Source organism: Sceloporus undulatus, chromosome 4 (genome assembly GCF_019175285.1).
Source record: "Sceloporus undulatus isolate JIND9_A2432 ecotype Alabama chromosome 4, SceUnd_v1.1, whole genome shotgun sequence".
Taxonomy (NCBI): domain Eukaryota; kingdom Metazoa; phylum Chordata; class Lepidosauria; order Squamata; family Phrynosomatidae; genus Sceloporus; species Sceloporus undulatus.
In genome coordinates this window covers 131,999,742-132,014,645 of record NC_056525.1, presented here as the reverse complement: position 1 = coordinate 132,014,645, position 14,904 = coordinate 131,999,742, and the positions used below count along the sequence as shown (strand labels likewise).

General features: G+C 43.7%; 2 protein-coding genes across 3 annotated transcripts in view; one reads left to right on the top strand and one right to left on the bottom strand.

The window, feature by feature from the left end:
- The window catches only part of LOC121929230 (4-trimethylaminobutyraldehyde dehydrogenase-like), a 215,704-nt gene that overhangs the window by 41,955 nt on the left and 158,845 nt on the right, over positions 1–14,904 (bottom strand). The gene's annotated exons all lie outside the window — the stretch shown is intronic.
- The window catches only part of FAM78B (family with sequence similarity 78 member B), a 29,543-nt gene continuing 16,832 nt past the window's right edge, over positions 2,194–14,904 (top strand). For both annotated transcript variants that reach the window (XR_006103633.1, XM_042464581.1), the window contains exon 1: positions 2,194–2,528. Coding sequence is in view for 1 of the 2 variants with exons in the window: in XM_042464581.1 (XP_042320515.1) it covers positions 2,263–2,528 (266 nt within the window). In the remaining variant the exon portion in view is untranslated. The remainder of the gene's footprint in view (positions 2,529–14,904) is intronic.

Below are 14,904 nucleotides of genomic sequence, written 5' to 3'. Positions count from 1 at the left end.
GTTTATTTGTATCATACCTTCCTCCCAGAACAGGGACTCAAGGTGGCTAAAAAATTTAAAACAGTCTAAATTAAAACAGTATGAAACATTAAAAATACAAAGCTAAAAAACAATTAAACAATTCAAACAATTAAAAACATTACATTATTAAAAATTAAAAACTCTTAAAACAAAAACAAAACAGCATCTATATCAATATGTGAAGAGGAGGTGTTTTATGTCCGCCTTGGTTCCTTCAGGAAAAAGTGGATTATGATGATGATGATGATGATGATGATGATGATGCTGGAAGGAGAGCAGGGATGGAGCCATCCTGGCCTTGCTAGGGAGGAATTTCTAAAGCTTGGGAGCAGCCACTGAGAAGGCCCTCTCTCTTGTTCCCACCAAATGCACCTAAGAGGGTGGTGGGGCAGAGAGAAGGGCATCTCCAGATCTCAATACTCTGTGGGGCTCATACGGGGAGATATGGTCCTTCAAATAGCCTGGATCCAAGCTGTATAGGCTTTATAGGTCAAAACCAACACTTCGAATTGTGCCGGGAAACAGACTGGCAGCCAATGGAGCTGTATTTAAGTATTTGAAGGGGTGTTGTATTGAGGAGGGAGCAAGCTTGTTTTCTGCTGCTCCAGAGAACAGGACCCGGATGCAAGCTCCAGGAAAAGAGATTCCACCTCAACATTAGGAAGAACTTCCTGACAGTAAGGGCTGTTCGACAGTGGAATGCACTCCCTCAGAGTCTCTTTCCTTGGAGGTCTTTAAACAGAGGCTGGATGGCCATCTGTCGGGGTGCTCTGATTGCAAGTTCCTGCATGGCAGAATGGGGTGGGACTGGATGGCCCTTGTGGTCTCTCCCAACTCAAGTATTCTATGAGCTGTTACAATAAGTAAGTTGCACCAGCTTCGCTTAACAGCCTGGCTGCATCTCTTTGGACCAGAGCTGAAGCTCCGCTCTGGTCCCATTAAGAAAGTCCAATTCCCAGAATTCCAGAGCATGGAGCCAAGGCCCTTAAAAGCGGTGACACACCTGTGTGTGGACTTGACTGACACCGCCAAGGAAGCTTTAATTGCCTCTATAGTTAAGAGAAATAGGAATCTGTTACCTTCAGGTGGCTCTTTCCCACCGACAGCTGAAGTTGAGGGCTTACGTGGCTAGTTTGTTTGTGGGTTTGTTTGGGGTATGTGGCCATGTTCTAGAAGACTTTAGTAGTAGTAGTAGTAATAATAATAAATGTTATTGATATGTCACCTCTCTCGCAGGATTGAATGACGTTTCGCCAGCAGCTGTGGCAAAGGCTGAGGGTCCCTTTGGGCTCAGTCCATTTCTACAGGAGAGAGTTCTCTGATTTGATAAGTATGTTCTCTCTAGGAGTATCTAGGTCCTCCAGTGCAACTCTATGGTCAACTTTAACTAAATGTTACACTGAAGGGCTTAGAGATTCCTAGAGAGAATGCTCCGCTAGGCCTTTGTAGCTTCTCCAGGGCAGGTCTATGGTCAGTGTTTGTCAGGCATTGACTGCAGAGTTGCACCGGAGGACCTAGAGATCCCTAGAAAGGACACTCTGCTAGGCCTTTGTAGCTCCTGCGGCATAACTCTATAGCCAATGTCTGGTAGGTGTGGACCATAGAGTTGCACAGGAGGACCTAGAGATCCCTAGAGAGGACACTCTGCTAGGCCTTTGTAGCTCCTGCGGCATAACTCTATGGCCAATGTCTGGTAGGTGTGGACCATAGAGTTGCGCCGGAGGACCTAGAGATTCCTAGAGAGGATCCTATAGTTGGGAGAGGTCCCAAGGGCCATCCAGTCCACCCCCATTCTGCCATGCAGGAACTCTCAATCAAAGCAAACCTGACAGACAGTATTAATGGAGGGACTATTTGGCTCTTTGCTGTGGAATTCTGGGAGCTCCGCTCTGGGCCCATAACAAACTCCAACTCCCAGAATTCCACAGCAAAGAGCCGTAGAACGAGTTAAAGCGGTCCCAAACCGGGTTACCTGTCGAGTGTGCCTGCATGCAGAGGCAGAGCGAGCCCTTCTTCTCCCCCACTCCCCGCGCCATTCCCTGCGGACACTCGCTCGCAGTCTACGCAGGCGCACACCCAGAGAGAGAGAGAGAGAGCGAGAGCGAGAGAGCATCCATGGGGCTGGGGCACCTTGTTCCTGCCGCCTTGGCTGCCTTGCTCCTGCTCCGGGGCGGAGGCCTGGTGGCGGCGGGGTCCCTCCGGTAGGGGAGGCGGCGGGGGCGATGGTTCCTCGGGGGAGCCATGGGGTGCCTGCAGAGCGTGGCGGCGTGCAAGGCGCGGGTGCGGCGGGAGAACATCGTGGTCTACGACGTCTCGGCCTGCATCGAGCCCGGGGCCACGGCCATCGAGGAGAGCTCGCCCATCGTCCTCCGCTACCGCACGCCCTACTTCCGCGCCGCCGCCCGCGTCCTCATGCCGCCCATCGCCCGCAGGCACACCTGGGTGGTCGGGTGGATCCAGGCCTGCAACCACATGGAGTTCTACAACACCTACAGCGACCTCGGCATGTATGTAGGAGGGCAGGCCTTGGCCCCAGGGCCATGGACACAGACATAGCCATCATACCTAGAGCCATACCCATCGCCATAGACACAGCCATCATAGAGTTGGAAGAGACCGCAAGAGCCATCCAACCCAACCCCATTCTGCCATGCAGGAACTCCCCATCAAAGCATCCCCATTGACAGATGGCCATCCAGCCTCTGCTTAAAGACCTCCAAGGAAGGAGAGCCCACCACTCTCCATTGAGGGAGTGTGCCCCACTGCCATAGCCATGATAGCCATTGCCACACCTACAGCCCCCAGCAGAGCAAGGCCATCCCTGGACCCCTTCACATAATTTCCTGTGGGTTTGTTCCAGCTATTATGTGACCTTGTTCTAGGAGACTTTATGCCTTATATTATTAGTATTATTATTATCATCATCGTTGTTGTTGTTAATATTAACATTTATTTATAGAGCGCTGTAAAGTTTGCACAGCATAGCAAGGGTCAAATATGTAAGCAGCAGATTGACAACGTAAGGGATAAATGTGAAGTCGAAGGCTTTCATGGCTGGCATCTGTGGGTTTTTTGGGCTATGCAGCCATGTTCGAGAAGAGTTTCTTCCAGACGTTTTGTTAGGCACAGATGCTGGCGAAACATCAGGAAGAAACTCTTCTCGAACATGGCTGCATAGCATGAACAAGCCCAACAAAAAACCATTTCTGGGACTCCTTCATCCCAGTCACCCAGCCCTTGTTTTCTGTGGGGTTGTTCAGGCTCTGTGGCCATGTTCTAGGAGAGTTTATTCCTTATATCATCATCATCATCATCATCATCATCATCATCATTTATAGAAGCAAAAAGCCATTCCTGGGCCCCTTCATGCTGCTTACTTTGTTCTTATTGTATACGAATTAGCATTCTTTTAGAGACGTTTTCATCATGCAACGTCGTTCTGATTGTAGGCCGCTTGGCAGGTTTTTAGTCTTTTCTTACTTTATGTGACCCCTTACTATGTGAAGCACTGTGCACACTTTACAGCGCTCTATAAATAAATGTTAATAGTAATGATAATAATACGAAGAAACTCTCCTAGAACATGGCCACATAGGCCAAACAAACCCACAAAAAAACCATTCCTGGACCCCTTCATCCCAATGACCCAGCCATCGTTTCTGGTGGGTTTGTTCAGGCTCTGCGGCCATGTTCTAGGAGACTTTCTTAGTGTATAATGAAGAAACCCTTGTAGAACATGGCCACATAGTCACATAGCCTGAACAAACCCACAAAGAAGCATTTCTGGGACCTTTTCATCCCTGGGCAGCTGAGGCAGGGAGCCTTCTTTGCCCAAACAGGGAAGACTGAGCCAGAGCAAGGCCATTCCTAGACTCCTTCATCCCAGACACCCAGCCATAGTTTTTGTGGGCTTGTTTGGGCTATGTGACCATGTTCTAGGAGAGTTTATTGCTTATATTATTATCATCATCATTAACATTTATTTATAGAGCACTGTAACGTTTGCACAGCATAGTAAGAGTCAAATAAAACAATGAAAGAAAGAATAAAAACCTGCCAAGCGGCCTACGATCTAATGACAAACAACATTACATGATGAAGATGTTTCTAAAATAATACTAATTCGTATACAATAAAAACAAAATAAGCAGCAGACCAACAATATAAAGGACAAATAGAACATGGCCACATAACCCAAACCAACCCACCAAAAAGAAGTTGGGAAGGCAAGGCTGGGCCTCCTTCTCTTCAGTGCCTGGCTGCCCCTGGTCAGGGAGAGGATAGAGGAGGAGGAGGCCCTGCTTGGTTGCCTCTGCTGCCCGTCTCTAGCTTGCTCTGGCCAGTGGCAGGAGGAGACCAAGGAGGGGAAGTACTGCCTGTCAGTGGCCCCCTTCCCCTTCCAGGACCCTCAGAAGCAGCTTCTCATCCACCACGGAGCCTCCTTGGGAGGGCTTTCTGGACCAAGGCCACCCAACAGCGCCTTCGGAGCAGGGAGACGGAGTTGGGACTCCCATCTCTCACAGCTTCATACCTTGCTATCCTCTGGGGTTTGGTTCCAGGATCCTCCCATGAATACCAGAATCATGGATGCTCAAGTCCCATGAAATGCAATGCCATAGTGGAATGGTGTCCCTTATATCAAATGGCAAAATCAAGGCTTGCTTTTTGGAATATACAGAGAGAGAGAGAGAGAGAGAGAGACTCTCACACAGTGGGCCCTTGGTATCTGCTGGTTTTTGGTTCCAGGATCACCCATGGATACCAGAATCCATGGATGCTCAAGACCCATTACAGTATATCGAATGGCAGAATAGCATGGTTTCCTTTATATAAAATAGCAAAATTAATGTTTGCATATTGGAACTTAATTTTTTTTAATATTTTCAAGCCATGGATGGTTGAATCCATGGATAAAAAAATCCATGGAGATGGAGGCCCAACTGTACTGTTGTAAAGGACAGTATTACTTTAGTATACAGTATTTCCGTAACAAGCCCATCCACTATGGGTATTGTAGGCCTTTCTTTAAGCACCAGTATCTTCAAAGTTGAAGCCCAGTGGATTTCTGCAAGAGATGGGAGAACTGCACTGTAAGGAGCTACTGGCATCCATATTTCTCTGGCAATCATGTTCTCAGGTATACTGGGAATATCAGTGTTTCTTGCAGCAAACAGTCAAAATGTGAACAACAACTACTTCAGGCGAATTCCTGAGAATCTAACTGAGTTGCCTAGACATGGAGATGTGCCTATATCCATAGTGTCTGTATTTGCTGTGTTGGATAGATAGATAGATAGATAGATAGATAGATAGATAGATAGATAGATAGCAGGATGAAGTAGAGGTAAAGTACAGAGCAGCTCTTCATCAGTGTGCCAAGATATTTTTGAAACCTTACTTAGATGGTTACATGAAGCTCTCTGTCAACAAATAGTTTTAAATAAGTAAACAGCATATAATGTTGCATACAGATGAGCAGCAGGGCAAAATATTACAAAGATGTATGACAGGTTTCAGAAATGACGTGCCAGTTGTCTTTACTGCTCTAAAATAGTCATAGAGGTATGTTGAAACAAAACAATCTTTGCCAACCCTCTACCAGTAAAAATTGGGTTGTTTCTCTGACGAAGAAGAGTCATTGTGGGGCTTCCACAGAAAATACTCTCCCCCCATCTTATGTGGGAATTATTAGCTGGCATCCTCTTAGTGCTTATGTGGATGAAAGTCCACCTTATGCCTGCGTGTATAATTGTGGTGTTGTTACAGAAATTGAATTTCCTTCCTCCACAATGACCAGATTCCCCATCTGACTTAACTGTTAAACCACTGCTTTCCTTACCCACAGCCATTCTGTGCTTGATGGAGAGTGAAGAAGTTGGAGAAGTGGCTACATCCCCAAGTCCCCCAATGTGAAATGATTACAAAATCTCCTGAGACCTCCAGAGGACCCCTTTGTTCAGTGGCCAGATATAGTGTAAATAAAAAATCCACCAAACAATACCTTTATTGGGCCAACCAAAATGCACAATTACATATTGCAAGCTTTCAAAGCTCCATTGGCTTCTTAATTAGGCAAGGTGTTAAAAACCATATTGGGGGGGGGAGTTAAAGATGTTATATTGTACACAGATATAGTGTAGTTCTGGATTCAGAACTACTTTGCTACACTGTGCCATGCAGGATTCCAGCCACTATTTCTTTGTGGAAAGAGTAGCTGATCCAGAAACAGGAACAAGACCATTTATGGTTTTCAAGGTTAAAATCAGCACTTTGAATTGTGCTCTGAAACAGATTGTCAGCTGTGGTTTTGATGAGGATAGTTCCCTCATAAAGGTAAATTGCTTGCCTGCCCCATCTTGGAACCATTTTGAAAAGCAGCCACATGCAGAACATTACAGTAGACCAAAATGAAGTTTACTAAAATATCCATATCAGAGGACAATCAGTCCTATGTATCGGTGGATGCTGACATGTGCAAGGCTGCATCAGCATGGCTGTATGCACACATTACCACCATTGATGATAATGTGGCAGGGCCATTCGCAGATGCTCAAATCTGTGGATGGCTACCCCAGCAATACCAAGGGCCCACTGTACCTACATTATCCGCATGTCCAGAAATACCTCCAAAATTTACACCTAGTTCCCTAGATAGGGTAGTCCATTGGAGAACAGAGCTACTAGATTCATCAGATTGGTCTTTCGCCTCCTCCTCCTGTCCACTCCTATCAGCATTTTTGTCTCATCTAGGCCTGACTTCTATTTGAAATGGATCTAGAAAATTTGTATAACCCAAGAGCAGCTGCCCCCTGAATCAACTTTCTCAAAAAAGAACAATGTGATACTGGTCTTTAAGGACAAGATGGACATATCCTGACATAGCCCACAGAATAAAATCCCATTTAGAAGCATACTCAGCAAAACTTTCTGAGGCACACACAATATGTATCATCAATGCACAGAAAATTACGATATCAAAAGATATTCCAGAAGATTAGCCATATGACTCTTTGGCAGAATAAAAGCAATGAAATGCAAGCAGTACAGTATTTGACAAATGGATTTGCATCAACAATGGTGTCCCAGTCTTAACATTCCAAATGTGTCTGCATTTCATGTCAAAGTTATATTTGCTTATTCTCTTGTCTCTATTTTGTCAGGTGTGGAGGCAAAATAAATAGGTGATAGCACCTCTACTTTGGAGGAACAGCAGTCTAATATCAGTGTTCCATTATTCACAGTTTCCTTATAGGGTTAGCCAAGTGAACAATTGTTATTGATCAATAACTAGCTTGTGGACATTTCTTACACATGGGTTTTGTAATGAATCAAGTTATTATAAGCTTACACAGGTGTCTTTTCTGTTTGTGGAAAAAAACATCTATCATAAACTGGGGAAGGGTATCTGAGTTCAATTGTCCCTTTGTCAAACATATTCAATATGTTATTTCAGGAATACAAGTTTGCTTCTGGTACTATGTTTCTAGAATTGGCACTTAATTATTTTGAAATTACTGCTTTCTATGATCCTCCTAATTACTCTAAAGGCACCAGATCCTGTCTGATCTTGGAAGTTAAGATGGATCAGCCTTGGTTAATACTTGGATGGGAGACTGCCAATGAAAACCAGGTGCTATAGGAACTGAGAAAACCACCTCTGAGTATTTCTTGCCTAAGAAAACTCTATGAAATTAATAGGGTTGCCTAAGTCATTCATGTGGCTGCTGTTTGAATTCTTACATGCTTTTAATGTACAGTACCTTATAACTGAAACTGCTTGAGTCCTGACAAATTGTCATGTACTGACAGTCCTCCCTTCAGAAAACACAAGTGTCAGAAAAGGTCAGAAAACTTTATTCAGAAACTGAAGGTGTTCACATCATAAATGATATTGTCAGGACTGAAGCTGTTTTGGTTACAAAGTACAGTATATTCAAAGCCCATAACAATTCAAACAACTTCATATGCTTCTACCTCATTGCACTTTCAACACAAGCATTTCTGTTCCTAGGTCTCCTCCTCCTTTCCATCTTGTAACAAGCGTTTCCATTGATTTGACCTTGACAGATTGAAGCACATTCTTTTCTTCGCTCACATCTTCTCATTAACTAACTTCCCCAAAGAAAAGCAACCTCTCCACCCACCATCACTACAAGTACTCACCAACCAGTATTATAAAGCATATGCAAAATATATATCTAGCAAACATGGCCCCAGGTCTAGACAACAGGTGACTTGCACACACACAAACACTCATCTTAGATACTCAATAACACCAGTTTAAGTTCTGTTTGAGCATATTTTAGACCAGTGGTGGCGAACTTATGGCCAGAGGTGAAAAGGTTCACCAACACTGTTTTAGACAATGTGCTTTATATTGCTTTTTGCTCTGTGTGGCTGTGTGTGTGTGTGTATGTATGTATGTATGTGTTTTAATACATGTTTTAAAGTGGTTTTAATTTTTTCTGATTGTTTAATTGCGTTTTAACTTTTATATTTTCAACAATGTTTTTAATTGTTGTAAGCCGCTTTGAGTCCCAACCTGGGAAAAAGATATGATAGAAATAATAATAATAATACCCAATGAAAAACTGCATTCCAGAATACTGTCACCAGCAATCATTCCCACCAAGTATGAAATATGTAACTTCTGCTCATTGTCTCTCCAACAGGTTGGCTTTATTGGTACCAATTTGATTTGAGTTTTGCCTTATATGTGGAGAAACCAACTTTAATAATTTTTTCTTTCCAGATTCATGCTCGACTATTGCTATGCTTCAGTTTCTCTTCCCATGTGCTTCTTCCATGCTTGCCTAAGTCCAGTCAGTGACTGTGGAATCCTCAGTTTGTATGTGATATAGCTGTGACACTATTCACATTGAATTCTGACCCTTCTGTAGCCTTACCAGCTGAAAGAGTTTAAGGGCTCAAGTGACATCATTTTTAAAAACTTTCTGGTTCGATATGAACTATTGAGTCTGGCATAGATGGAATGCCAGTGCTCCCACTGCTGGTCTTAATTGCAGACTGTTTCTTTATAGAAGATTCTGCTGGTCTATAAAGACTGTCTTTTTCGCCTGTATATTTTTACCTTCATAATAGCACAAAGGCTAGTCAAACAAGGGGATCAACAGCAATACATATGAAGCAATCTTACTGGTATTATAAGACTCTGTGAAACTGGATATTAGGCCAGAGTTGGCATATATACTTGTTTAGGGTTTAGTCAAGGAGAAATTATGTCAAGCTTTAATGCCTGATGAAAATATATTTCTTTATGTAGGCTTTTCCTGTCCAGTATCTATTATTACGGTTCTGTTTTTGTATTTGGTCTTGGAATATTCTTAAATATTATTAGTTTTTAATTTTGAAACTGATTTATACTGGTTGTAGGAGTCCTAGTAGACCGCAAGTTGAACATGAGTCAACAGTGTGGTGTGACAGCTAAAAAGGCCAATGCAGTTCTAGGCTGCATCAGTAGAAGTTTACTGTCTAGATCAAGGGAAGTAATAGTACCACTGTATTCTGCCTTGCTCAGGCCTCACCTGGAATACTGTGTGTGAACTGTAGATAAGCTTCTGAAGCATGTCCAGAAGAGGGTAACTAAAATGGTGAAGGGTCTGGAAACCATGTCTTATGAGAAAAGACTTAGGGAGCTGGATGTGTTTAGCTTGGAGAAGAGATGGTTAAGAGGTGATATGACAGGCCTGTTTAAGTATTTGAGGGGGTGTCATATTGAGGATGGAGCAAGAGTTTTTTCTACTGCTCCACAGAATAGGACATAGAACAATGGATTCAAACTACAGGAACAGAGAGTCTACTTAAACATTAGGAGGAATCTCCTGACAGTAAGAGCTTTTTGGCAGTGGAACACACTCCCTTGGAGGAGGTCTTTAAACAGAGGCTGGATGGCCATCTGTCAAGGATGCTTTGATTGTTAGTTCCTGCATGGCAGGGAGTTGGACTGGATGGCCCTTGTAGTCTCTTTAGATTCTATGATTCTATTGTGTTATATTTATCTTTAGTTCAAACTTATTAGAGTTTTCTGTCATGGTTGCTTTACATGAGTATCGTAGATAAATAAATATTTTGTGGCTTAAGGTTTGCTGGTAAGTAGATGTCCTAGATTTTGGGAAGTTGTCTAGTTTGTCAAGGGTAGGGTGGAGATAATTTGTGGGAGAAGTAGGCAAGAATTAGTGTTCTGTTATTTTTGCTTCTCTGTCCTAGATTAGGTATATATGCAGCCACACATGTGGATATGGTAGTTTATGGAATGCCTGATTTAGGTGTGAAACAGACTGGCATAAAAAGCCGGCTTCTGGGTATCTTGAGGGTGTGGTGTACAGGCGACGCGTGCCCCCAAGATGTCCTTCAAGCTTCCCAGCTGCCATAGCACCTTAAAAACAGCTTCCTGAAACTGCAGGGTGGAAAAGCTGGCTTTTTGCTGGTGTAAAAAGGTGGATTGGGGATGCAGTGTGTGGTTGCTGCAGGCCCAATCTGGCTTTGTAGGGGTGGTCTGTTTCGCCCCTCAGACCCTTAAAATTTTGTCTGATGCAGTGGGAAAAAAATTGGAGGTGGAAAATCATAGATGTGTGGTAGAGTTTAGAAGCGCTATGGCTCATGAGATATTTTCTGAGTGGAAACTAGGAATATGTAAATAATGTGTATTGAAAAGTCCTAGGTGTCCTAGGAGATCAGTTGGGTCATTTTTTTGGTCTGTCTCAGCAAAGATAATTTACCAGCCCAGTTTCAATCTTTAATCTAGTTCTGAAGCCCCACTGATATGTTTCCAAATGATCAGCATCTCCCAGAACATAGAGATTGGTTGCTACCACTCACAGTCACCTAGCCCAAGAATGATAAGTTAAAAAATCTGTTTCATAGTTTTAAAGTATCTTTTAAAAAATCTGCACCTTTGCCTTTGCAGTAGGGCTGAAATTAACCTTTGGAAAGAGACACTTTCACATCTGCTTGACCAACTTAGCTGACCTTTGCCAGCTGGCAAGAGCCAGTCAGAATGGAAATGGTCAAGTACACAAGTGCACATATGGCTAGGCACATGTTTCTAAGGATTCTCTCCAGTTCTCCAAGCATTGTCTCCTTAAAACCATACAAGCAACTCTCTTCTGATTAGTAATTATACTCAACATAATATCTAAATGGGAAGACATGCAAGCTGCCTATTATGAATTTTCAGTCATGTAATGTAATACTTCCTTCTCTAAACCATATAAATTCTGAAGGAAAGTGCTTACTCAATTGTAACTCTCCAATAGTGCACTAGAAATACTCCTTTTTCCCCATTCACTGTTGTGCTTAATGGAGCAATATGGAAAATCAGGTATCTGGGATTTTCTCTACATTCCCTGCTTTCTCTTAGGCTTTGATCTTCTTCCTGTACCACAGTAGTCAAAGTATGCTTTTGTTTTTGATACCCCTAGCAACAAAAATGCCATTCTATCCTCCTACAGCCACAGTTGGAACCAGTTAGCTTAAGCGTGCCTGTGCTGGACTGTGGTCTAAATTACTCGTGCTGAACAAGTATGCTGTTTCAGTAATGTGAGTTCCTTTCTGAGTACTTGCAACAGCCATAATATGTGTGATGAAATTTACAGTGATGAGGTAACAGATACCCCATCCATCTCTGTTATATTTTTCCTACAGTACCAACAAGCAATTGGGTGTGTTTGTGTGTCTATGTTTCACAACTGTTGTGGGACTGGAGTTTCCCCCTCCCTTTCTCTTCTCTCTTGCATTCTGCTTGCCTGCTTGTGTCTTGGTTCTGGCTTAGGTTCTCTACTTTGTTTTACTGAGCAATTGCCTAATTATTAAGAATGAATGGCGTAGGATATTGTGTTCATTAATACTTGTTTCTTTTGCTTGTGGCTCACTAGTTGCAGGATGCAAATAAATTTATAGATTTAACATGAAGTGAAGATACAGATTAGTATTGAAGATGGTGTCTCTACGAAGACTTCTGTCGTCAACAGTGCTCTCTTCAACAATGAGTGTTTCATCTTTGATTTGCCTTCTTGCATCACAGTTGCACCTACCATTAGGCAAAGTGAAGCAACAACTATAAGCAGCAGCATCCCCTCAATCAGTCCTTCTGATTTCCTGTTAGCCTGTCTTGCACACCTTAAATTAGCCTGCTGGTGTAGTGGAGGACACTGTTCTATCATCAGTACTGAAATAAAATTAAATTCCGAGTCCAGTCTGTTGCTGTATGTGGAATGGAGGTGATGTTACCCTGAAAGGTGGGGGACGTTGGGGTGCCCCACTGGCAATGCCAGCATCTCCTTGAAATTTGGGGAAATTGTAGGTCTAAAGGAAGCCTGTGAGAGTAGGGTAACTGCAAGGATCTTTTCACCTATGTATATCAGTAATAACTGACGGGAGAGCTCCAGTTTCAGTAAATAAAGTTTTTTATTTAGAAATGTGCAAGGGTGCATGCAGACATATAAGAACCGAAGCAACCTTGAGAATCGTACAAGGCTATTGGAAAGAAAGATGTAGAAGGTTGGATAGAGAGAAGTCATGGGTTGAAGAAGGCAATAATTACCAGTCCTGAAGAGAGGTCTGTGGAAAATGCAGAGTGGCTCAGACTGCATCTGAGGATTACTCAGAGAGATCCTGGTTTGTGAACAACATGTCTAAGGTTGGGGTAGATATTTACAGCCCATTTCATACTCTCAAGGGGTGCACTGTGTTATATTTGGTTCGACAAAAACCTTGATGTCTTTCCCAGGAAATTGACAAAAGGTCCGAAATGGTTAGATAGCACTAAAGTGACAATGCACTGATTAGTTCTGAGTCAATTACATGATGATTCAGCAGGAGGGGGGTGATGTAGGAACATCATCAGAAGGTGAGGTAAAGGGTATGGTCACTGATTCAGTGGGAATCTTTTTGCTTCTTTTTGCTTTCATTGTAAGCAGAGATGCATGGAACCTGTGGGAGGGGAAGTGAGGTGATCAGCAAACTATTTCCTTGTTTTTTATCTAGGTCTCCACATGTCCTCCAGTCAGGATGATTCTTACATGTGTATAACTTCTCATTTCTGCAGGTCATAGTGAAATAAGCCCAGCTCTAGATATTAATTATGAAACCTCATATCCAACAGGAGGGATTTAGAGTATGCTAACAACCCCCTTCCCCAAAATGGAACTCATGTGATGGAATTACATAGTTTAAGTTTTCAAAGATTCAAAAATGAGAGACCAAAGACACAGGGTTACAAAGGAAGGACACATTGGCGGGTTACAGACCGCCATAAAGTACGCGCTCTGCACATACTAGGGTTAGGAAGGGCCGTATTAGGGTTAGGAAGGGTCTTACCTTCCTCACGGCCTTTCTCCATAGTACGCGCGGAGCGCGTTGTAAATGGCAGCGCCCATCCACATGGGCACTGCCATTTTGACATCTTGGACGCATAGCATCCAGACATGTCGCAGCGGAAGTGACGCCGCGAGGGCGCGCTTCGCCCCTCGCGGTGCCACTTCCACGTTTTGAAAAGGAGTGCCATTTTGGTGCTCCTTTTTCGCTGCGCCGGGAAGCCTCGCGGTCTGGCTGCTGGGGCTTCCCTCCGCAGCGAATGGCGGCGGCGGGAAAACGGCCGCTTGAGGGCGGTCTGTAACCCGCCATTGTGTAGGGAGTGTAAGGTGTGGGGTTGTCACAATTCCATCAGTCCTAGAAAAGGGTGGCAAAAAACAAACTGAACATAACAAGGCTGTTACTGCTTCATTTTTCTTGGGTAGCCCATTACTATGACACACTATATTACACTCATTTACTTAAAGGGAAATGGGCAGAGAGAGAGAGAGAAGGCAGAGGGCATAAAATACAGCATTGCTCCAACAACTGGCAATTAAAATAGCACAAAATAGCAAATGTTCTCCTGTTTCTCTTTGTTGATGTTATAAGCTTTGCATTGAAAACAGGCCTGCACATCGTATCATTTGCAAAGTGATCACATATTATTTCGGGTAGTTACAAGCTCCTTCTGCGGGGCTCAGGTCTTGCTTGCCTGCCTTGGACTGCCAAAGCAGGAATTAATGCTTATAGCACACATAAGGCTGTTCAGCCATTTCAGTTTGGTGGGCCACAAATTCTTCAAACCAGTTAGAGAACCTGTGAATGACCACTTGCCCACGACGCTTTTTATGCAGCATGATGTTATCAGCTACTTTCTGTGCTGCGCATCTTCTCTGAAGGCTGTGTGGTTGCCTGGCAATGCTGAAGCTATTTGGGATTTGAGTGTCTGCTCTGTGCAAAGACAATCTGGGCAAAGTTTCACCCAATGAACAGATATTTCAACCAGTCTTATTGGCAGTTGTAACTAAGCCAGTGGCATACAAAAATCTACATTTTAAAATGTGGTTGAAAGGAATTGAATGGCTACTTGATGTTTGCATACACTGTCAGAGAAGAGGATGTTATTGAGGTGGTGTGCCTTTAGGTAGTCTCTGGACATTGCTACGCTTCATGAGGTTATCTTGGCCAGATTTGTTCAGAGGAGGTTTGTCTGCCTTCCCTGAGGGCTGAGAGCCTGTGACTTGCCAATGTCACCCTGTGGGTATGACATCCCAATGCAGGAGGGGACCTCCACTTCCTCCGCCGCCAGTTGTCTCTGTGACTAGTCACCCTGGCATTGGCCAACACCAGCAGCTAATGGATGAGAGCCTAGGGTGAACAGCAGCAGGTAATGTCAGCTATGGCACCTCATGGAGCAGAACTCGGCATGTATGAGAGACCTGGTGGCAAATCTGGAGAGCAGGGGGCAGAAGCATGCCCAAATGTATAGGAATAGAGTGGCCAGAGGCAAACGATGGAGGGAAGCACGATTGCAAAACAGGAATGTGATGGGACCTTCTTTCAAGCCTT